This window comes from Nycticebus coucang, chromosome 14 (assembly GCF_027406575.1).
Source record: "Nycticebus coucang isolate mNycCou1 chromosome 14, mNycCou1.pri, whole genome shotgun sequence".
Taxonomy (NCBI): domain Eukaryota; kingdom Metazoa; phylum Chordata; class Mammalia; order Primates; family Lorisidae; genus Nycticebus; species Nycticebus coucang.
This window is the reverse complement of record NC_069793.1, coordinates 17,564,383-17,588,173: the sequence shown is the minus strand read 5'-3', so window position 1 is coordinate 17,588,173 and position 23,791 is coordinate 17,564,383. Positions and strand designations below refer to the sequence as shown.

The window sequence follows — 23,791 nt, the reverse complement described above, 5'->3', positions numbered from 1 at the left end:
GCCCTGGGTAGAGTGCTGTGGCGTCACAGCTCACAGCACCTCCAACTCCTGGGCTCAAGCGATTCTCCTGCCTCCACCTCCCAAGTAGCTGGCACTACAGGTGCCGCCACAATGCCTGGCTATTTTTTGGTTGCAGCTGTCATTCTTGTTTGGTGGGCCTGGGCTGGATTCAAACCCTCCAGCTCGGGTGTATGTGGCTGGCGCCTTAGCCGCTTGAGCCACAGGTGCCGAGCCTTAAAGGCAAGTCTTGACCGGCCTCCTCTGAGTGTTAAACGTGTAGTTTATGTGACTTTCTTTTTCTGGTCTGGATTTGACCTTTTCTTCTTTCAGGTGATTGAAACATTTCTCAAAGTCATCTGCTTCCTCAGGGTTAGTGTCAAGACAGGTCTAAGGGAACCAACCAGAGTGAAGTCAGCTAGCTCTTTGGAGAGGTAGTTGCCAAACGCATAAAGTGGGATCTTACTTCTGAAAAATCCATTGTCTTAAATGTGTACTTTGGTGGATAGAAAAATTTCATGTCACATGTGAAAAGTGAAGTCTGCACAGGGCTAGTGGACGCTGTCTCAGTGGGTCTTTAGGCACTTCTGTGAAGTTAGGAGGCAGGAGAGAGAGTTCTCATTTTATGGAGAACTCTCTCCTCCTCCTCCCCCTCCCACACCTTCCCCTCCCCTTTCCTCTCCCTCCCTGTTTGTTTTTGTTTTTTTGTTTGTTTTTTTGTTTTTGGAGATAGAGCTTCAAACTGTCACCCTGGGGTAGAGTGCTGTGGCATCACAGCTCACAGCAACCTCCCTCCTGGGCTTAAGCGATTCTCTTGCCTCAGCCTCCCAAGCGCCTGCCACAGTGCCTGGCTATTTTTTGGTTATATTTGTCATTGTTGTTTGTCAGGCCCGGCTGGATTCAAACCCACCAGCTCTGGTGTATGTGGCTGGCGCCTTAGCTGCTTGAGCTATAAGCGTCCAGCCGTCCATCCCTCTTTGAAGGCCTCTTAGAATTGAGGTTTTCAGCCCCTCACAGGCCTGTGGACCCAGCCAGGACATAACCCTGTCCCTTTCCCTCCTAGTTAAGGAGACTTGTTCAACCATGCAAGCAATGGCTGTTTGGAGAGCCCTGAATTTGCTCGCCTTCAACAAGAAGTCGGCCATTCCCGAACTTTTTTCTGGTGACTGATGGCAGCTCCCTTTCTTAGCTGAGAACCACTTTTCCAGAAGCTACTGATCAACTGCTAATCAGATAAAACAATTGGTTCTAGGGCAGAGGTTCTCAACCTGTGGGTCGCAACCCCTTTGTAACACATGCGGGTATTAGGAAGGTTGAGAACCCCTGTTCTAGGGTGTTTGTGGATGCTCTTGGGGAGATTTATAATAATGAGCTCCACTCTCCTTTAAATGACAGCAGCGTTGCTGGTGGTGCACTTCTGTACCCAGCCTGCAGGTATTTATTGAGTACCTATTGTATGCAGAACTCAAGAGGGACCAAAGGAACTGATGAGGTGTGTTTCTTGTCTGAGCTGACTAGGGAGATAAAGTGAGCACCTCACACCATACCAAGTGGTAGGAGTCAGGAACTCAGCACCCTGGGAAGCTCAGTGGTCAAGAGGAGGAGGGCTGTGACTTGGTGCCTGCCTCCCACCTGGTGGTGCGGCCTTGGACAAGCCACCAACTTCTGTAGTTCTCTGAGTGATTGAGCGGTGCCTGGCACCTAGGGATCACCTGATAAATGTTAGCTGCTGTCCTTGTCCTTGAGGATGATGACACTGGATTGTGTCAGTGGTTTAAAAATTTTTATCACGTAATACTTGAAAATCAGAAAGAGTGGTTTTATTACAAGTCCAGTATCAAGAGTGGACTCCAGGGAACCCAGCGCCCAGTTATCCCAGTGGCCTGGCCATGCCCTCTGACCACCATGCCCCACCCCCAGACCACCACAACCGTGCCCCTGACCCCTCTGCCTTGCCCCTACCACTGTGCCCCGCCCCCCCCACCCCCCAGCATATTGTGCTGTTCTCCAGGTCTCAGAGGGAAGATGCTTTCCATGAGTCTGCACATCTCAGGCAGGGTGTTGTTTAGTTTGGCCGGATAAAGTGGTCTGTCACCCAGTTTTCTGTGACTTGCTTTTTTCCCCGTGATATTGTCTATTTTTATTAGTCCACATTGTCCTGTTGATGCAGTTTCTTTTTCCTTGCCATAAATAAACTGTTCGTTGGCACGATAGCCTATAGTTTATCTATTTTCCTGAGCAGTGGGTGAGATTTGGCTTTTCCTACTTCATCTGGCTATTTCCCGTGATGCTGCTGGGAACACCCCTGTGCACGTCTTCTGGCCCACACAGTACATGTATGTGGTGAGAGCGCCTGAAATCTGCCCTCTTAGCCATTCCCGGGATACAGTGTGGCACCATCAGCTGCAGCCCTCATGCTACACAGTAGGTCTCTGGACTTACTGATGCTACATAACAGCAGGTTCATCCCTTTGACCTACAGGTCTCCATTTCCGCCCACAGCTAGTAACCACTGTTCTCTGTCACCACGAGTTCGTTGCTTTTTAAGGTCTCATGTATCAGCGAAATCATGCAATGTTCGTCTTTCCGTGTCTGGCTTATTCACTTAGCACAATGTTCTCTAAGTCCATCCATGTAGTTGAAAATGGCAGGAACTCTTTTTTTTATAAAGGCTGAATGATATTCATTTTGTGTGTGTGTGCGCGCCACATTTATTTATCTGTTCATCCATTGAGCAACACGTAGGTTGTTTCCATATCTTGGCTATTGTGAACATGGGCAGATTGCCATGACTGAGTTGAGGAACTTCCCTTCCAGTCTGAGTTTGCTAGCAGCTTTCTGCCTATCATTGTGGGATATTGTCAAATGCTTTTTCTGCATTCACTGAGATGACCTTGTGGGTTTTTTTCTTTAATAATATAATAAATGGGATATATTTTTCTATTTTTAAACCATTCTTACATTCCTAGTATAAATCAACATGGCATGATAGTGTGGTTGTTGTGGGTTTTTGGGACAGAGTCTCACTCTGTTGCTATTGGTAGAGTGCTATTGCATCATAGCTCACAGCAACCTCAAACTCTTGGGCTCAAATGATCCTCTTGCCTCAGCCTCCCGAGTAGCTGGGACTACAGGAGCACACCACAATGCCCAGCTATTTTTAGAGACAGAGTCTCATTTTTGCTCAGGCTGGTCTCAAACTCCTGAGCTCAGGCAGTGCACCTGCCTGGGCCTCCCAGAATGCTAGGATTACAGGCATGAGCCACTGCGCCCAGCAGTAGTGTTGTATTTTTTTTGTAGAGACAGAGTCTCACTTTATGGCCCTCGGGTGGAGTGCCGTGGCGTCACACAGCTCACAGCAACCTCCAACTCCTGGGCTTAAGCGATTCTCTTGCCTTAGCCTCCCGAGTAGCTGGTACTACAGGCGCCCGCCACAACGCCCAGCTATTAGTAGTGTTGTATTTTTATGCATCGCTGAATTCGTTTTTACTAATACTTTGTCTGGGATATTTGCACCTATGATCATGCAAATGATTGGTCTGTAACTTTCCTTTCTTATATTTTCCTTGTCTGTCTTGGTATCAAGATATATTGGATTCATAATATTCGTCCTTTAAAAATTTCTTTACTAGGGGCGGCGCCTGTGGCTCAAAGGAGTAGGGCGCTGGCCTCATATGCTGGAGGTGGCAGGTTCAAGCCCAGCCCTGGCCAAAAACTGCAAAAAAAAAAAAAAAAAAAAAAAAATTTTTTTTTGTTTACTAGGGCTTGTCTAAGGTTAGAGTATAGATGAGTAGTTTTAAAGCTTTCCTAAGGAAATATTTTGTCATCTGTTTCAAGAATCCCATTGAATGTTTGGCTCAAAGTTTAAAAAAAATTATTTTTTGTTTAAAACCCTTAACTTTGGCAGCCATCCATGTCTCCACGTCCTGGTTTGTCCCGCCAGCTTAATTTGTTTTTATCATGTCTTCAGGAATAAAAACTCCCCTCCTTGTTTAATGAAGACGAATGGTTGTTAAACTTTGGCCATTTGCAACTGTATGTCTGTATGAGTCAGAATTTTATTGATCTCGTACAACTAAATGAAACTCAGAAATGAATGAAATGTAGCAAATGATTTCAGATTTTGGTGTTTGCCCAATTGCCTTTTTAAAATAGGTTGGTACTGTCTGTGACAAGTAAGTGTTGTGAGTTTGGAGCTTTAAAATTAAGGCTTCCTAATAGTATTATCCATTTTATCTGGGTTTATTTGGGCTTCTCAGAACATTTAATTTATCAGGAGGATTTTTGCTGTCCTAAAATGAAAATGGGAAACCACTGGCCGTTAATGGCTTCTGCGGCTCTCACGATCCATGATGAAGTGTTCTTTGATTAAGTGTCAAGATGAGTGGTGCAGACCTTTGACAGACACATGATTGTACTTGGAGAAAGCCCAGCATGCTCTGCTGACCCTGCCATCATGAGCAGGTGTTGAATGAGCTCAATTCTCCCTCAGCCCTTCTTTTTCCCTGGTGGGTCATTGGCTCCTGAGTAAGATAGATGCATGCAATAGAAGAGCTGTTAATAGCATTTACTCTGTCTTAATCCTTTTTAATCCCATTCATATTTCAGCGTCAGCAACTTGGCAGGATGTCAGAAACCATAGTGCAAGCAGGGAAATTTTTCTTTGAACAGCAAGGACCAAGTACATTTTTTTTCCCCTTGATGTTTAATTTGTTAAAACATGTAAGAGTAGAAAATTCCCTCTTAGATCCCAAATAGAATACCACCAAGAGATGTTGCCAAAATGATCTTGCTGGAGCTTTTGATTATTTTTATTTTTAAGGAAAGGTAATAAAGTCATTTTACCAAGCCTACCAAGTACCATAAGATTTTTCTGGCTATGGTGTAAGTTTACTGAGTGGAGAAGTCACTTCAACAGACTTGATGTCTGAGATCAAGCGTTGTCCGATGTCACACCTGATGGGAATTTGGATTTTGTGCTCTTTCCTGATGAGTTGAGACATTCATTAGCTTCGTCTGGGGTTGTTGGCCCAAACTTTTGATTAACTGGACCTGGCTAAATCCTTGCAGATCTAATACAAGGAATTGGTAGAATCCCAATAAAATGCCCAGGAGACTTTGACTCTGATCTCTATTGAGATCTGTCAAATTTGAGATTAGATGGGCTTTTTTTTTTTTTTTTTTTTGACAGAGTTTCACTGTGTTGCCCTCGGTAGAGTGCTGTGGCATCCCAGCTCACAGTGACCTCAAACTCGGTGCTACAGGCGCTGAGCCTGGATGGGCTTTTTTTTTTTTTTTTGCTGTGTTTACTGCAGTGGATGTGTGTATTTGAAGTCTGTATATAGCCTTTAAGGTTGTTCGGCGTATGGACGTTGTAATGGAGTGGCTCCAAAATGCTGGATTTTGGATTGGAGTTTGGGTCAACTTCAGGGTAGCAAGGGATGGATGCCCAAGAACATGTTGTCTCCAACTTCCTGGCCCGCTTCTTTTGAGCTCTGGCCTTTATGGGCAGAGATGGGTCTTGTCTGGAAGGGGAGCCTTTTCTGCCATTTGAATTCTTGCCCAGTCCCCAGGGTGTGAGGGCTGGCTGGGGCCCAGGGTGGGTTGGGGGGTTGTCCAGGCCATTGTGGGAGAAAAGGCTGAGATTCCTTGACGAGCATTTGGGGTTTGAGTCAGTTATGTATTTAAAAAAAATTACCCATTTTGGACTTGTCTGTGGAAGCAATTAGGGAGATCACAGGACCGTTTCTGATTCCTGATTCTGTCCAGTGTCTATTCAGAAAAATAGAAAACAGTCAACTGAAACAGGGGATTATTTGAGCACACACAGAGTCCTGTTGTCTCAGCAGCATGCTCTCAGACAATTTGCCTTTTAGTGAAGTTTAAGCCCATGAAAGGAAATAAAAAGTGTTTTATTAGATGGCAAAGAGAGATGGACTGGACTTAGGAGACTTTGAGAATTCTAGCTTTTTCTTTGTTAATGCAAACTTTGGAAGAGAGCGACTCAATAATGCAATTTATTTGCACAATGTGGTAATTATTGCTAATAGTTAATAATTATCCTCAATTGGGTAAAATACCATTGTGTGTTTGAGCAGAAGACAGGGAGGAGAAAGGAGAGAATATCTTTTGTTCAAAGCTAAATTTTGCTACTTGTGAAGACGATTGTATCTTATGGATGTGCCCAGCTACTGTTTATTAAGCATCTACTTTGTACAAGACCTTGTGGAAATTCACGATTGCCTGACCATAGGAGGTCAAGCAGTGTCATAGTTTCCCCCATGAATAAGTGGAAACTCAAATTTCCAGAGATGTTGTGACTCACACCATGGCATACAGCTGGTGGTTGGCAGCGCAGAGACTCAAATCTAGCTCTGACTCTCAGAGCCATTCTTCTTTCTCTGTAACTGCTGACTCATTCAAGTTAGCGCAGTTCATTGCAGTTTCCAGAATATAGCTACATCTATCATGTCTTTTAATTGTTGATTTTTTTTCCTGAAAGCACATAAAGCAAATCAAGGGACCCACAAATGTGACCCGCAGTGTGCCGTGTGGTCAGAAGCCGCCAGCCGGTGGGCAAGGAAAGGATTTGCTAGTTGCTAAGCACTCAAGTATTGGTCTTCCTAGCCTGGATATGAAAAATGTTTCAAGTTCTTAGGAAAATCACTCTTAGCCCACATTCCTGTGTAGGCTGATGGGATTACTTTCTAAGATTTGTTGGATTGCTGGATTTTTTGAAGGGAAAACTAGGGGAAGCTGTCAGAAGTTTACAGGGCATGTGAGGGAAGTTCTCTGTACCTTCTCCACCAACACTAGTCTGGTTTAGCCCAACAGGCATGCACTGGGCATGCTCTGTCTGGATTCCAGAAGATCAAGCCTTGCTTTATTTAAAGACGATTAAAGAATGTCTTCCACTTTTTTCTGGGTTGAGTCTTTTTTTTTGCAGTTGTTGGCCGGGGCGGTTTTGAACCCACCACCTCTGGCATATGGGGCCCGTGCCCTACTCTTTTGAGCCACGGGCTCTGCCTTCTGGGTTGAGTCTTTAAACCAGACTAACTTCCAGGTCACCTCTAGAGTTGTTCAGGCCCTTCCTGGAGGCTTATGGTTGTGGTTCAGATCCAAGGGGCTGCCGTGGGCCACCTCATCCTTTCTCATCAGCTGTTAAAGAACAAGGCCCAGGCTGGCTGAAGGAGATAGGGGTGGGCCTTTGTATTTTTACCAAATTTCCCCAGTGGTTCTGATACCTACCAGTGTGAGAGGACACTTCCTTGTTTTTTCTTGCCATTGTGTTTTTTTCTCGTGCTCATCTTTGACTTGACTGCTAGCCTCTGTCCTTCCCTCCAAATGAAATCCAGTTCTCATGCCCCGATTTCATCCTTCATCCTTCCGCCCTGGTCACCAGGCAGCCAGCCCCCCACCCGCGCATGCAGACCCTGTGTCAGGCATTAGGCAGAGTTCCCAGCCAGTCAGAGCAAGTTCCAGTACCTGGAGGTGGGAGGTGAATGCTGGGTGCTGAGCAGATCCACTGAGGAAGGCCCTGGTTGTGCCGGGGAAGGGAGTTGGGTGAAGTCGTCTTGGCAGAAGAATGAGCAGGAATTAACTGGGCAAAGGAGGGAGTGAAGAAGCTCTTGGTTTCTAGGCAGCAGGACCAGCGTGAGCAAAGGAGGAGACGACAGACAGCATGGATTATACAGGGAATTGGAGGTATATTGAGACATGGAAAAATGTACCTGAGGTGTGAGTTCTGCCCTTGTGATTCACAGTTTCCTTTAACGTAAGCATTGATTACACCAGTTGTAGAAGGAAAAAAGTATGTCTGTTGAAAAGTTCAGCAGAAGACAAGGCGAAGACGTTCAAGGGGTAGACTGTAAGGCGTCGGTCCCTCCTTCTCTAATTACGTGGCTCCACCCAAAGGGAGAAGAATAATCAGTTGCTTATTTGTCTCTTTTGCCGGCCTTTAAGCAATTGAAGACTAGGGAGCTTTTCACTCTATGACCCCAGAGTGCTCATGGGGCCTGGCTTAGGGAATACGGTCAGTGAATATGGCGGTGAGCGAATGCGTTTCAGACCCACTTATTTTAGGCAAGTCACTTTACCTTTCTAGGCATTTTTGGTTAACTCTAAACAGAGGCAGGTTATAGAGATACTCCCTAAGATTTTAGCCTCCTTTAGGACTAATCCACAGTTCCCACTGCTTGCCCTTGAGGCCCTCAAGTCCACACATGAGAGGCTGGGCCACCTCTGTTCCAGGCCCTGAACATCCAGTGGAAACTCCACTCACCAGCCAGTGCTAAATGAGCATGTGACTCCTCTTAGCTCAACAGAGTTTCTGGTATAACTAGAGAGAAAAGGTGAACACTTGGAAAGGCAGTCTGCCCATGCCGGGTGCTGACAGCGAGGGTCAAGCACATGTGCCTGGTACCGCAGGGCAGCTCTAAGAGGGAAGCTCTGGGGCCGCTGCTGCTTGGACGACCAGGCACCACCCTCTGTCACCAATGAACCCACATTTCAAATTATTTTATCTCCCAAATACCCTACACTCATTAAAAGAGACTTTGTTCCCTTCCATGTCTTACCAGCCTGAGCCTTCCGATTGGAAATTCAGACTAGCATTGAGAGACCCTGTGTTTCTAAACTGAATTGATTGAAATCTAGCCCAAAGCAAAGAAACAGTGACAATATTAATAGAGTTATCCTCTCTTGAACATTTGCCCTGCGCCTGATACTGTTTCACTTAATTCTCTCCAGTGTTTGAGGAGGGTCCTGTCATAACCCTTATTTTCAGATGAGAAAATTGAGATGTAGCTCAGTGTTCAAGCGAATAATCGTCGGGACTGGGGCAAAGGACCAGAGCTAGACCACAGGGCTCAGGCTCTGAGCTGCTGCAGGCCCGTCCAAGTGGCAGATACATGATTTACGGCAGGGTTGGCCACATGAAGCCACTGCTTGTTTTTGGATGGCCTGTGAGTTAAGAATGATGTTTACCATTTTTAAATGGTTGAAAAAAAAATCAAACAAAAATAACAATTCATGACACATGAAAATTACGTGAAATACAGATTTAATGCATGCAAGTAGAGTTTGGAAGACAGCCACAGTCACTGGTTTCCATAGTGTTGATGGCTGATTTCACACCATAACAGCAGAGTTGCACAGCCTGTAAGGCCTAAAATGTTCACTGTCTGGCCTTTTACAGAAAATGTTTGCTAAGCCCTGATTTGGGGGATTCATGAGGCTTGATGAGATGTGAAAATTCACTTGTCACCTTCTATGACTGCCTGTCTTCTCTGTCGGGGGTGGGCTCTGCTGCTTCAGCTCTGCAATAATCTTATATTTGACAACTCAGAGTTCTTTTTTCACCCTCGGATGTCAAATAAAAGTGTCTACTTTGTGGCATTATATACCTTGGCTTGATATACCTACTTGATGTGATTTGCCTATCAAAACATTAAGTTCATAGGGATGGTTTTGGCTTGAAGCTTTTTTTCCCTTCCCTTTGGTGATGGTTGTATTTATTTATTTATTTGAGGCAGAGCCTCAAGCTGTCACCCTGGGTAGAGTGCTGTGGCATCAGAGCTCATAGCAACCTCCAACTCCTGGGCTCAAGTGAGTCTTCTGCCTTCGCTTCCCAAGTAGCTGAGACTGCAGGCGCCTGCCACAATGCCTGGATATATATATTTTGTTGCACAGCTGTCATTGTTGTTGGTGGGCCTGGGCTGGATTCGAACCCGCCAGCTCAGGTGTGTATGGCTGGCACCTTAGCCGCTTGAGCCATACATACCCCGTTTCCCCGAAAATAAGACCTACTTACAGGAAAGATAAGATGCCCCCTGAAAATAAGACCTAGCGCATCTTTGGGAGCACACTTTAAAATAAGACATTGTCTTATTTTCGGGGAAACAGGCTAGGTGCTGAGCCAGATGGTTGTATTTAAATCATTGTTTAAAGCCGATTGAAGGACGGTTATGGTTTCTTGTGTTGTCTGGATGTTTCAGTGGTGCACTTTCTAGTTGGAAGGGAATATTGTAGGCAGAAAAATCTAAGAGCTGGCCTATCACCACAACCTGAGTCTGTCCTAGCACATAGGGAGGAGGTGGCTTGGGTCTTGGGCTCTCGGCTAACCTGGGCCGACCTGACTGGCAGGTGTGGATTGTGGGGCCCATGGAGGTTTTACAGAAAGCAACATGCTACTTGGACTGAGGCAGGATGGTCCCCTTGGGGGCCGTATTCAGCTCTGGCCATGAAGGGCATCAGGAGTCAAGAATGAAGCCAGTCTGAGAATTTTAGCTCAAGTTCCTCCTTTCATGCAGCAGAATCCAAGGTGCCAACTTGCCCGTCTCTGCTATGCAGTCTTCTGTGTTAGCAGAAGTATCTTCTGGTCCTGCAGTTTCTTCAGCAGACAGCTCACTCCACCCTCACCACTCACACCCTCCTTCCCAAGGCCCTGCTAATGGTAATAATCATAATAATAGTTAATATTTATCAGGCACCCCTTGTGCTTCACATAGATTTTATCATTTAATACTTGTCACAACAATCCTATCTGGTAAATACTGTTTGCATACCAGTTTTTAGAGTGGTTTTAGATTCACAGCAAAATTGAGAGGAAGTTACAGAGGTATCCCTTATACCTCCTCCCCTTTTCTTTTAGTGATGAAAATTATCTAACCTACACACATGGACTTCCAAGTAATCATTTCTCGAGTTTAATGTTTATCAGTAGTTCACCCTGCCCTTGCTTCAGCTGAATCTTATTATTGTTCATTGCTGGAAGAGGTTCAGGTTCACCTGGCAGGTGGGGTCGGGTTCCAGAGCGTGTCCTGGTAGTTCCCGTGCTCAGTGTCTGACAGTCCCTGGGTGACTCCCTCTTTTGGAGGACGTGGGGTTTGCTACCATTTATAGAGCCCCTCCTATGAGCTGCTAATCCTCAGATTAAGCCTGTAGAATAGGTGGTAACTTCTATGAAAAATCTCAAGAGGACAGGCCATTGGCCTTTGGACTCCCTGCTAATAGGTGGTGGCACCAGGACCCACCCCAGATCTGACTCCGAGTCCAGTGGACTCTCCTGCTCTTCTCTGCCCTCCTTGTATCTGCAGTGTGGGATCGGTTCAGTGGGTGGTCTTTTGGCTTTCGGGAACCTCTATGTGTAAAGCCTCGGAAGGACCCGGGTGACTTCAGGGCAGCCTCTGAAGGTGTGAAGGCATCTGGTGCTGTGGACATTGCTGCTGGCCCTTGTGGTGCCTGAGATGGGGTTTACCCTGGGCTTCTTGGCCAGAGTGTAGACAGTGAGAGACCCCTTTTAGCTTTTTATGGTCAGTTGAAGGCAGAGTTCATGAACCTGGGACCTGATGTTCTGTTTTCATCTGGAAGAAAGGGGAAGGAGGTGCAGATGGGGAGCCAGGAAGGCAGGGATTGTAGATATCCCGGCTGGGCAGCAGAAAGGAGGATTTTATCGGGAGCTGTCCTGGACATAACAAGTGCTTGGTGAATGGTGGCGATTAGCTGTTTTTATTCATACTCTGAGATGGATGGTGGTACAGGAGAGATTGGATGGGATTTATGGAGTGAAGGACGTGGAATTAGTCTTCCCCTGAAGAACTGAGAGCCTCTGCCCTGTTGTTTGCTCTTTTTTGGGAGTGGTAGTGGTGTGTGGGGGCAGTTTGGGTGGTAAGGAGAGAATTTCGGGACAGGCGCAATAGGTGCATTTGTTATTCACATTGTAGATTGTGAATACAACAGGTGCATTGTATATTCACATCTGACGCTGGCCAGAAATCTCTTCCTAAGAGCTTAACCCAGAAAGTAAACAGTTTGTTAATTATTGCAGCCCATGCACTTTGGTTGCAAGGCACCCTTTGATTAAGGGTCACAACCTTAGATTTCTTCAGGGGCAATTGGAAATATAAATAAATGGAGTGGGCAGAATGATGAGGTCAGACTGCCTCTGTGTCTTTCATATGCTCATGTTGGACAGAGAAAATCATCAGTGCAGGTGCCGTGTTGCTTGGCAACTGCCATTTGTCCTCAGCGTTGAGGTGACGGAGCTAGGGAATGACTAAGTCTCAGCACTTACCCCCTGGAAAGGGAGGGCTAACACGCACATCCAGTTAATGGCCTTCACGTGGCTAGATATGAAAGCCGGATCTCAAAAATACTGTCTTTCTAATTTTTAAATTAATTATTCAAGATTTTAAGACGCACCACGAGTCAGACAAAACATGCCAGGGCCAGATGCAGACCAACAGTGCCCCAGTTTAAGACCCCCATTTTTATCTTATGATGTGGAGAAAGGATTTGGACGGGTCCTGGGGATTGCCAGTCGTAACCCTCTCTTCAGATGAGGAAATGAGCCCTGCCAAGGAGTCCGGGGATTTGAGCTTCAGTCTTGGTACTGGGTGATCAGCAGTCAAGTTGCTGAGCCATTCTGGGACTTAATTTCTTCCTTTATAAAGTCAAAGGGCAGGTAGATCACTAGTTTTCAAACTGTGTTCCTTAAGCTATGTCAGGGATATGGCGGTGGGGTGGGATTCCATAAGTGTTTGCTTTGAGCTTTACTGAAAACAATGCTGGCCAGCCATGGTGGCTGTTGCTTGTAATCTCAGCACTTTAGGAGGCCAACATGGGAGGATTGCATGAACCCAAGACTTAGACCATCCTGGACAACAAAACGAGATGCTGTTTCTACCAAAAAAAAAAAAAAAAAAAAATATTAGCCAGGCACAGTGGTGCATACCTGTAGTCCTGGCTGTTCGGGAAGCTGAGGTGGGAGGATCCCTTGAGCCTCAGGGAGTTCAGGGTTACAGTGAGTTATGTTTGCACCACCGCATTCCAGCATGGGTGACAAAGCGAGATCATACCTGTCTTGGGGTGGGGGGGAACTTTTCCCCCAACTTGAGTGTATTGAAATTGTAACAAAAACACCCAGATATGTGTTATACCAAATTCTGATGCATTAAAGGCTACCAGTGTCTTGTTACACATTGATTACATTCAAAGAACAGACAACTTGAACTCTGAAAAAACTACTCTTATCCAATTATATGTACATGTATAGATATGTATGAAATGTAGAACTTTATACATGTATGAAATTCTGCATAAGACTCTCTTTTAGAAAAACTGGTTCTGCTGCTAAAAATACCACGGAAACTTCTGACCTGGGACTTCCAAGGTCACCTTCAACTCTGAGTCTCAAAGTTCACATAGCCTCACCAGAATAGCCCCTCTGGTTACTTTTTTCTCTGTGTCTTTGGAAGAACCCATTCTGAGAGAGGGAAGATGAACCAGCTGCTCTTAGCAGGGCAGTTAGTCTTGGCCCTTCCGTTGAAGCCTCCCCTGGCATTTCTGGGACATGAAATTACGGATAATGCTGACACTTCTCCATGATCTCCTTATGACAGCATCAGGTTCAGAGAGCCGTTTGTTTGCTGATCAGGCAGAGTAAGCCAGCCCGTCGTCCTTTTCCTGGGTCTGATGCCTATGCTGTGGGCAGGGTTCACCATGCTGCCCGCTGGCCTGCCTGTCCCCTGCCTCTTGGACTCTAGGGTAGAAACAGACGCCAGGTCTTCCGGCTACCCCGGAATGCTACATCTGCCTTCTGGGAAGCTTTCCACAATGGTGTTCATTGCCTGGCTTTCCACAATGGTGTTCATTGCCCACCACCCTGTCATTTTCGTGATTGATGATTTACCTTTCAGGGGCCAGTTTTAATGGGGAGCTGTTGGATAATTTTCACAAGGGAGATGAATGAGAGCTAGGAAGAATGACGGCCTTTCAGAGTTGAATCTGTGCTGCTCCAAATCCCATAAAATGGTATTTGATTTTAAACATCGCTTGAAGCTGTTCACATTTTGGTTAATTACGTCAGTGGGTAAAAATAACTATTGTCATATGGTGTGTGGGTTTGGTCTTAAAAAGATAAAGAGTCTATTGTTACCCGTTGTGTGCTCTTCAGTCACTTATTACCCATCCTTGAAAACCCAAAGTGTGTCATAGCAAAGCAAACCTGAAGCTTTGTCACTTGCTGAGATCCAGGCTGCTGTGTGAATTTACCCTTAACCCTCGCTCATCTTGAAAACAGTACAAAAGCTGCGTTAATTCACATGGGTTGATGGGACCTGCTCCCAAGCCCAGGGACAGGCACAGGTTTGTGACTTGCATCCCTGGAACGGCTTTAGGGCTTCCTGGTCTCAGTCCAGACTTGCCCAGGGATGAACTTGCTCCCTGGAGTGGTTACCACCAAGGGCGTCAGGGTCAGCAGACTCGGCTGGAATCTTAGACTTACGAGCTGTAGTGAGATACGGGGCCAGGAACTTAGCTTTTCCAAGGCTTAGTGCTCTTAGCAGGGCAGTTAGTCTTGGCCTGCTAAGAGGCCAAGGCAGGGCAGTTAGTCTTGTATAAAATGGTGATAAGCGAGGTTCCTGCCTCCTGGGCTTCTTAGGCTTAAATGAGATGATAAATGCAACACTTGCAGCATGATAGGAATGCACCAAGCTTAAATTCCCACAGGAAGCCTCTCTTCCCCTGCATGATACTGTCAAGCCCCCTGTACCCCTCCCTCCCTGTTCTCCAAGCTCAGCAAGTCCTTGGGGACCGAGATCTTTTGTTGCTTCTCTTGGCCGTGAGCTATTGGAGAGTCAGAATCACTTCAAGTGACCTCTGTGTCTTCAGCACTTGCCCGGGCCTGGTGCACTGCAGGGTTGCAGGGAGAGGCATGAACAGCTTGGACTGAGAGGGACTTCGAGCCTGGAGGGGGGCTGGGGCAGTGGCAGAAGGTCATCCATTGAGCTGAAAGGTGGCAGCTGCCAAGGTTTGGAGATTCGGGGAGTCAGGAAGGAGGGCTGTTAGGCTGGGAGTAAAGGAACCTCGTGTTGTTTGAGTCTCGGGAGAATTCGGATGTGGATTGGTATTGCAGATAATGCCTTTCTGTCATTTTATTTTTATTTATTTATTTTTCAGTCTCACTTGGTCATCCTCAGTAGAGTGCTGTAGTGTCACAGCTCACAGCAACCTCAAACCCTTGGGCTTAAGCGATCCTCTTGCCTCACAGCTGGGACTACAGGCGCCCACCACAACACCTGGCTGTTTTAAGAGATGGAATCTCACTCTAGCTCAGGCTGGTCTCGTGAGCTCAGGCAATTCACCCTCCTTGGTTTCCCGGAGTGCTGAGCTACTGTGCCCGGCCTCCTTTCTGTCATTTTACAATTAATGAAATTTATGGCTCCATGAGACCCTCAAGTTCCAGAGCTCACAAGGGACAGGGGAGATTGAACCTGAACTTTTTGACTATCGTGGTCCACATCTGCCAGGTTATCAGGATGTCAGTGGTGACAGTGACATGAGTCGTTGATGTCCTTGTGCTCCTGTAGACCCTGCTCTGTCCACCAGGTGGAGGCTGGCCTTCATGTTCTAGAACAGCAGGTGCCCTTGACCTCCAGCTTCCAGTAGGCCAGCCCAGGGGGAGGCCCAGCTGGGGATGGGGAGTCACAGCCCCTAGCCTGGCTCCTTGCCCCCTCTTCCTGCAGCTAGCTGCTCCAGGGTTCTTTTTTTTTTGTGATTTTTGGCCAGGGCTGGGTTTGAACCCGCCACCTCCGGCATATGGGACTGGCGCCCTACTCCTTGAGTCACAGACACCGCCCTGCTCCAGGGTTCTTATCCCTTAAACCCACCTACACCCTTGAAAACAGACCCTTTTAAGCTCTCCTCATCCAGACTGTGTTAGCTTTTCCCACCCTGATCCTCACTGATGCTGCACATTTCAGAACGAAGTCTATTTACTTTTCACTGTGGATTGAAAGGAGAGGCAGCCAGGTATGTGGATGAGGACTAGGGCCTGGCTGCCACCTCTGTGTTCACAAAGGCCCCAATGTAGGCTTTGGCCTCTTGTATTCCAAATAGGGGGTTATAGGTAGACTCATGGCAATACTCTATCTAGCAGGATTTAAACAAATATATGATGTAATAGATATAACCCTTACTTCTTAATTTTCTGTATGTAGGGGTGCAAGTGTACTGGGGAACCTCAAAAAGTAAAAATGGAAGTGGCCTGAGCCTTTCTTAACCCTAGCATGAAGCTGTTTCTCTTATTTAGGGCTGGAGGTTACGAGGACTTGGTTTATGATGACCACAGTATAGATTTGGGGGGGGGGGCGGTGTCAAGGTGTGTTAGGCAAGGAAACATCTTTATGGGGCCCACAAAGAATGAAAGGGAGGGAGGAACCAGAGCTTCCTCTTCTGAAGCGTATAGACTGGGAGAGAGGTTCAGTCAGGGGAAGAGGTGAGTATGTAGGGCCCTGTTTTAGTTTGTATACGGGTGTAGTGTTTTCATGTAGAGGAGTTTGGGAAAATTTAGAAATTTTGGATAAATGCAGCTAGTGGGATCTCTGTGACTTAGTTGTTGAGTGGGAAGAATCCAGTGTTCAGAGTGGACCGCTGACAAGGGTGCGACTTTGGCTGAATTGGGATGGTCTAGAAAGCAGTGTTAACAGTTTCTTTTTGTTTGAGGCCTAGAAGAGGATCCTTGTGACTGGAACCGCAGTTCTGGGACTGGTGATGGTTCCCAGAGGGGATTTGGCTCAGCTGCACAGCCAAAGGAGGTTGTGAAACAGGAACCATCTCTGGGGCAGGGGACCGTGAACGAGGCTGGAAGGCTCAACAGTGAGGGGCTGCCCCTCAGAAAAAGAGGAGGGAGGGCTGGGCTTGGTGGCCTATGCCTGTAATCCTAGCACTCCAGGAGGCTGAGGCAGGTGGATTGCCCTGAGCTCATGGGTTCGAGAGCAGCCTGAGCAAGAATGAGACGTCATCTCTAAAAATAGCCGGGCTTTGTGGCAGGTGCCTGTAGTCCCAGCTACTCAGGAGGCTGAGGCAAGAGGATCACTTGAGCCCAAGAGTTTGAGGTTGCTGTGAGCTATGATGCCATAGCACTCTACTGAGGGCAATAAAACAAACAAACAAAAAAGCCAGAAAAGAGGTTAGAGAAGACTCTGCTTACAAGTAGCATTGCGCATTGTTGGGTACATCTGGTTGACTGATGGGTTTTCTGCTAGGCCTGGGATAGCTGAAGTCTGATAACCAGAAGTCTTTGGCGGAACTGCGGACAGTACCTTATTCTTCCTGTGCTGCACCAAGGAGTTTAATCTCCGCAGAGTTTGCCCCTTTTGTCCAGCTGTGGGGGCCAGCAGAAGCCATGAGTCATACATATAGGTGACTTTGCCGGTGAGAAGGAGGGGTGAGCAGTGCTTGCCCCCTCCAGGCCTGCATCCCAGGACAAGGGGCTGCAGAAGCTTGGTTTGAGTGGTTGGAGTCTCGGAGACCTGGGTTCTGGTTTTGGTGCTTCCTCTCTGGCTGCTTGTTCTTGGACAAACCGCTTGTTACTGTTTCTCCTCTGTAACTGATTTGTTGCTCTCTTTAAATACTTAGAAAAAAGAAATACTTGGAAGACTGTGAGTTTCAGATTGCCCACTGGTTTTTGTCAGGAGGATCTCAGCCTTGATGGTGTTACCTGTACAATAGGGATAAGAATACCTTGTAGGGTTTTGTAAACATTTAAGGATGGCGATGATGACAGCAGCCGCTCAGATCGATCACTTAGTTTTGTCCTCAGTACGTCAGGCTGAATATTCAGGTTGAGAATCTGAATATAACTTTTCATGCCCCCCCCCCACCTTTATTAGTGCTACCCTGCTGTTGACCAGAGGCCTTATTGGTAACATCAACAGCTGATTAGCAGATATTTTGTATGTTATGTGTATTATGTCCTGTATTCTTATAAAGTAAGCTAAAGAAAACAAAACATTATTAAGAAAATCATAAAGAAGAGAAAATACATTTACTGTTCATTAACTGACAATGGGTCATCATAGTGATCTTCATCCTTCAATGTTGAGTAGGCGGAGAGGGAGGAGGAGTTGGTCCTGCTGTCTTAGGGTTGCAGAGGTGGAAGAGAATCTCTGATAAGTGGACCAATGCAGTTTAAACCTGTCTTGTTCAAGGGGTAACTATTTTATTTTATTTTATTTCTTTATTTTTTTGAGACAGTCTCAAGCTGTTGCCCTCAGTAGAGTGCTGTGGCATCCTTGCACGAAACCACCCTCGGTATATGGGGCCGGCACCCTACTCACTGAGCCACAGGCGCCGCCCGAGATTTTAAAAGACACCTGTAAACATACCCTGCTAGACCTGGCATGATGGATACTTCATTTTTTTTTACATATACATGTGCTTATTAGGTTTCCACTTTTGCCTTCACATTTTGTTTTTTTTTTTTTTTTTTCTTTTTAGAGACAGAGTCTCATTTTGTCGCCCTCAGTACAGTGCCATGGCATCACAGCTCACAGCAACCTCCAACTCCTGGGCTTAGGCGATTCTCTTACCTCAGCCTCCCAAATAACTGGGACTACAGGAGTCCACCACCAAGCCCGGCTATTTTTTGTTGCAGTTTGGCCGGGCCAGGTTTGAACCCGCCTCCTCAGTATATGGGGCAGGCGCCCTACCCACTGAGCAACAGGCGCTGCCCGATACTTCACACTTTTAAAAGAATGCAGTTGGCTTGGCGCCCATAGCTCAGTGAGTAGGGCACCAGCCACATACACCGAGGCTGGTGGGTTCAAGCTGGCCCAGGCCTGCTAACAATAATGACAACTGCAACGAAAAAATAGCCGGGTGTTGTGGCGGGCGCCTGTAGTCCCAGCTGCTTGGGAGGCTGAGACAAGAGAATCGCGTAAGCCCAAGATCTGGAGGTTGCTGTGAGTCCTGTGACGTCGCAGCACTCTACCGAGGGTGGTAAAGTGAGACTCTGTCTCTACAAAAAAAAAAAAAAATCTGTGCTTGGTGGAAGAGTTTGCAAGGCCGTGACCCTGGATGACAGATCCTTTATCTCTCAGTTTTTTTCTCTGTAAAAATGAGGGTTAATGTGAAAATTAGGTACCAATAGCAAGGACTGTTGTCAACAGAAAGAGTTGCAGGGAGAAACCTTACCTTAACATTTTGTTGCAAATAAGAGACAACCCAAACAAAAGTAGAGTCAGAGAAATGGATCACTAGGAGATTTCATCCTTGCACGAATATCATAGAGTGTACTTATACAAATGCAAAAGGTGTAGCCTACTACACACCTGGGCATATGGCACAGCCTGTTGCTCCTGGGTCACAAACCTGGCAGGGTGTGACTGTACTAAACATTGTAGGCAACTGTAACAGTGGTATTTGTGTACCTAAACATATCTAAATGTAGGAAACGTAATGTATTACTCTGCGATGTCACTAGGCTATAGGGATTTTTCAGCTCCATTATAATCTATGGGACAACTGTCATGTATACGGTCCATTGACCAAAATGTCATGACTATAATTAAATAGTAAGGGAGTGTTTTATCTCCCCAGGCAAAAAGCCTGGAAGCAGAAGGGTTTAAAGTTGATTAAGTTAGTAGGTCAAGGATCTAAGTGTTTTCCTTCTTTTCTCACCTGTCTTCAGCAAATGGATGGTTTCCTCCTCCTTGTCACAGAGTGACTGCAGCACCTCCAGCCATCACAGACAGACTGTATGAAGTCTGGTAAAGCAGGGTAGTTCCCCCCCACCCCCTTGTGCATCCCTTTTTATTAGTCTCCTCTCTAGAACTCCCTTGCAGACTCCTAGGTCTTCTTGCGCTGTATCTTAGTCTGGTTTCTTTTGGCTCCTTGGCTTTGAGGCAAGCACTCACACATTCAGATGCCAGCTCCAGGGAGGTGAAGATGAGGGAAAAAAGAGGGTGAGCGAGGCCAGGAAAGACATGAAGTCATGTGCTGGAATGTGTTTTTGCATTGGTCACTACTTCACAGTATTTGGAAGAGACCCAGGTTGGCATGTTTGCGTAGCACCTAGGGCCTTTGGAAGGGTTGCAAGGAGAAACCTCACCTGTCTCTGTCAAGGAGCTCTTGTACTCTGCTTGCCGGAGTTTTTGGAGGGTGGAGAGACTGAGTGGAACATGCTAGTATCTTTTGAAATTAATTAAAAATCCTAGTACATTTCTGTCTACCTTCTTTTATGTTGGGTGGTAGCAGAGTTAGTGATTAAGCACTTATCATTCTAGAGTCTGAGTAGCTGGGTTAAATCCAGGTACTGCAGTTTATCAGCTGTTTGTGACCTGTGCCCACCTTTCAAGGTTGTTGGGAGGACAAAGCGTGTTAATATTTGAACAGTGCCCAGCAGTTAGCACGCTGTGTGTATTTGATTAAATGCCTGGGGCATAAATACTCAAAACTGCGATTTTAATCTCCCAGAAACTTGGCTTTTTCTCCAAGACGAGATCTTTGCACTTTTGTTTGAAGAACTCAGAGCTATTTGAAAATTGTCCCACATGAGGATCATTAGTCTGTGAATGTTTATATCAGGGGTCCTCAAACTGCAGCCCACAGGCCACATGAGGCGGTGTGATTGTATTTGTTCCCCCCTTTTTTTTTTTTTTACTTCAAAATAAGATATGTGCGGTGTGCATAGGAAGTTGTCTATAGTTTTTTTTTTTTTAAACTATAGTCCGGCCCTCCAGCGGTCTGAAGGACAGTGAACTGACCCCCTGTTTAAAACATTTGAGGACATCTGGTTTATACAGTCTCTGACTGTAGACAAAGATCAAAGCTTCATAGACACTCTTTACCTTTCTGCACGCCCTCTTTTTTTTTTTTGGAGACAGAGTTTCACTTTGTTACCCTTGGTAGAGTGCTGTGGTGTCATAGCTCACAGCAACCTCCAATTTTTGGGCTCAAATGATCCTCTTGCCTCAGTTTTTCTATTTTTAGTAGAGATAGGGTCTCGATTTGCTCAGGTTGGTCTTGAACTCGTGAGCTCGAGCAATCCACCCTTGGCTTACCAGAGTGCTAGGATTTCAGGTATGAGCCACCATGCCCGGACTTATTTTTTCTCTCTCTCTCTCTCTCTTTTTTTTTTATCCTGCATACCCTCTTCTGACTTCCCTTAGCGAGTACACCTGTGCCTGGGGTATCATTCACCTGTCCTGTGATTTGGTCGTGTGTTATCCTCTTTAGGAGGCTGTCTGCTTTAGCTCCAGCACTTTAGTGGAGTGCTTGACCCATGCAGATGCTTGAGGATTGATTGTTATGAGTACTCAGTGCTTTCTACGCTGAATTACCCATTTAGAGACCTGTCTTGAGGGCAGGATCTAGATAGTTTTGAGGATACACACATAGAGGCACATGCCAAGGGACATTGGAATTGGGAGGGGCTAGGACCTGCCATCCTGGAGTCTCGATCCTATGGACTTTAATGTTTCCAACTACTAGGCCAAAAAAATGTTTGCTGCCCTGCGGGACTTGCCCAGCCATGGACTCCTCTTTTCTTTCCCTGTCTCCTGTGATTTGTCATCGACTTGTGGACTGAGGCTCAGCATAGACTGATGGGCGGGGGCTGGAGGCAGGGACATGAACTGATAACATGTAGGCCCGAGATGCTGAGGGCTTGAAGATCGTGAGGGGTTGGAGAAAGGGAAAGTTTGAGCAGGGGGTGGAACCTGGGACAAGTCTTTTCTCTTTTTCAGGCTTATTCTCTCCTTCCAGGGGCATTTATTGAGCACCTGCCGTGTGCACCGTTGTAGACACAGGGCTCTGTTCTGGTGGAGCATATGCTGGAGTGGGAGGAGACCATGATGTCGTGGAACTGGGGGGCGGTGCTTTCCCTGGCTGCTTAGAGAAGGGCTTGCTGGGGAGGTGGCATGTTTTGCCAGGCCCTGGGAAGATCTGGGCACAGTGCTTTTGGAGAAGGAAATAAATATCTAATAAAGGCTCTAAGGGGAAACCACCTTTGAGAATGTGAAGGGTCCGTGAGACCAGAGGGGCGGGTGGGCTTTGGTTAAGAGTTTGAATTTCAACTCTATTTGGTTATTTTCTTCATGAGGACCATAATTTGAAAAATCCCATTCACCAAAAAAGGTGTGTTATGGAAAACAATAGAATGTATAACCTTGAATTGTTTTAGGCTTTTAAAGTATGGGGAAATAATTTATGGATCACTGTGAATATTCCCAAAGACCCCCCCATCTAAAGATCTCACATTGAGACACTCTTGTCAGCTAAATCTTTGAGCCCTCTTCAGTTTCATTCTTCCCCAAACTGCTTGCCATATGATTAAAAAATACTGCCATCTACTGATAGAAAGAAAAAGAGGAATTTTTGTCCACTGACAGTGCCTCTGGCTTTCCACCCTGTAGTCACAACCTGCAGATGGTTCTGGGGAAGGGGCATATTAGACCTGGTTTCCTTTTTTTCTGGCTCTGACAACCTTTGATTCTGCTTCTGTGTCTTTCTACGTCAGTTGGTCACGCAGCAATCCCGGGGGAGGTGCCGACCTGGGAAGCTGCCCGGGTCTGGGACACAGGGAGCGACAGCTGGTTGGCCTCTGTGTAACCGAGTTGATCTTTTGTCTGTATCTGAAAGGTGGTTTCATTGAGTCTCTGCATTTAATGTCCCAAGACATACCTTGGCCAGCAGGCCTTTGTTTAAAGTACTTTTTACTGCCCTACCCCCATTATTAAGTCCTCAGCTGCTTCATTTCTGATTTGCATTTTTCAGGGCTGAATAAATCCGCTGACTTCCGTTTTCTGTTTCTGTTACAGATGGTGTGCGCAGGTGACTGTGAGTACCACGTCCCTCTCTGTACTTGTGCTGTACGCTACTGCCCCCTAGTGACACAGAGCAACAGAACAGCAATGTGGAAATCACAGAAAATGCTTATTTATTTATTTATTTATTTATTTATTTTTTGGCCGGGGCTGGGTTTGAACCCACCACCTCTGGCATATGGGGCCCGTGCCCTACTCCTGGAGCCACAGGCACCGCCCCAGAAAATGCTAATTTATTAAATGCTTCGTTCCCAGTTTTTCTTTGGAAGTAGGGTGAACATGGGAATAACGAATGAAAGAAAAAATTTGGCTGTGTGACTGTGACACATAAAATATGAATATTTTTCAGTAATATAAATATTTTATGTGATACTTATGGATCTATACCCATGGATGATTTAACTGGAACTCCAATGCAGTATGATTTTTCTATATTTTATGTACTCTGATCCCATAAGTATTTCTTACCTTGCTACATTGCCCTTGTGTTGCTATACTGACACATTTTAAAAATGGTGTACTTAGCCGGGCGTTGTGGTTGGTGCCTGTAGTCCTAGTGACTTGGGAGGCTGAGGCAAGAGAATCACTTGAGTCCAAGAGTTTGAGGTTGCTGTGAGCTGCGATGCCATGGCACTTTACTGAGGGTGACAAAGTGAAACTCTGTCTCAAAAAAAAAAAAAAAATGGTGTACAGGGTTTGTATCACCTTTGGAAAACCAGACACAGTCTTCTGTATATTTTGCTCTCATATAGAAGGCTGGGGCCCAATTGCTGATTGGTGCTGGTCCATTCTGTTCACACTAAAATGAGAAAAATAAAGATGATATAGTAAGTTTTGAAGGAAATATATTTAGTTGAAAGAACCATCCATTTTGGGATTATGCTCTTACTATTTTTTTGGTCATAAAATGTTTCTATAAGAAATAAAAATAATAGTAGTTTTAACAAATGTATCTTATGGGAAAAATTAAAATCAGTAGCTTTAGTTTGTCTCCAAAATTTGAGAACTGTTTTTCCTGATTGTCAAAAATCCCAGTTTGTGAACCATAGAGATAAAATAGATTGTTCTCATAGTGCCATACAACAGGGAAAGATTTTGTTAAAACTTTCTAATAAAGCACATCTTTATTAATCACAGTAATTATGCAGAGCCTGTGTGGACAGTGGGGAGTGTTCTACTGTTGGTTT

At 45.9% G+C, this 23,791-nt stretch overlaps 1 protein-coding gene across 1 annotated transcript in view; it reads left to right on the top strand.

The window, feature by feature from the left end:
- The window catches only part of PTPRJ (protein tyrosine phosphatase receptor type J), a 172,347-nt gene that overhangs the window by 102,952 nt on the left and 45,604 nt on the right, over positions 1-23,791 (top strand). Inside the window, exon 2 of the mRNA XM_053561756.1 lies at positions 22,599-22,617. Within this exon, the coding sequence (XP_053417731.1) occupies positions 22,599-22,617 (19 nt within the window). The remainder of the gene's footprint in view (positions 1-22,598; positions 22,618-23,791) is intronic.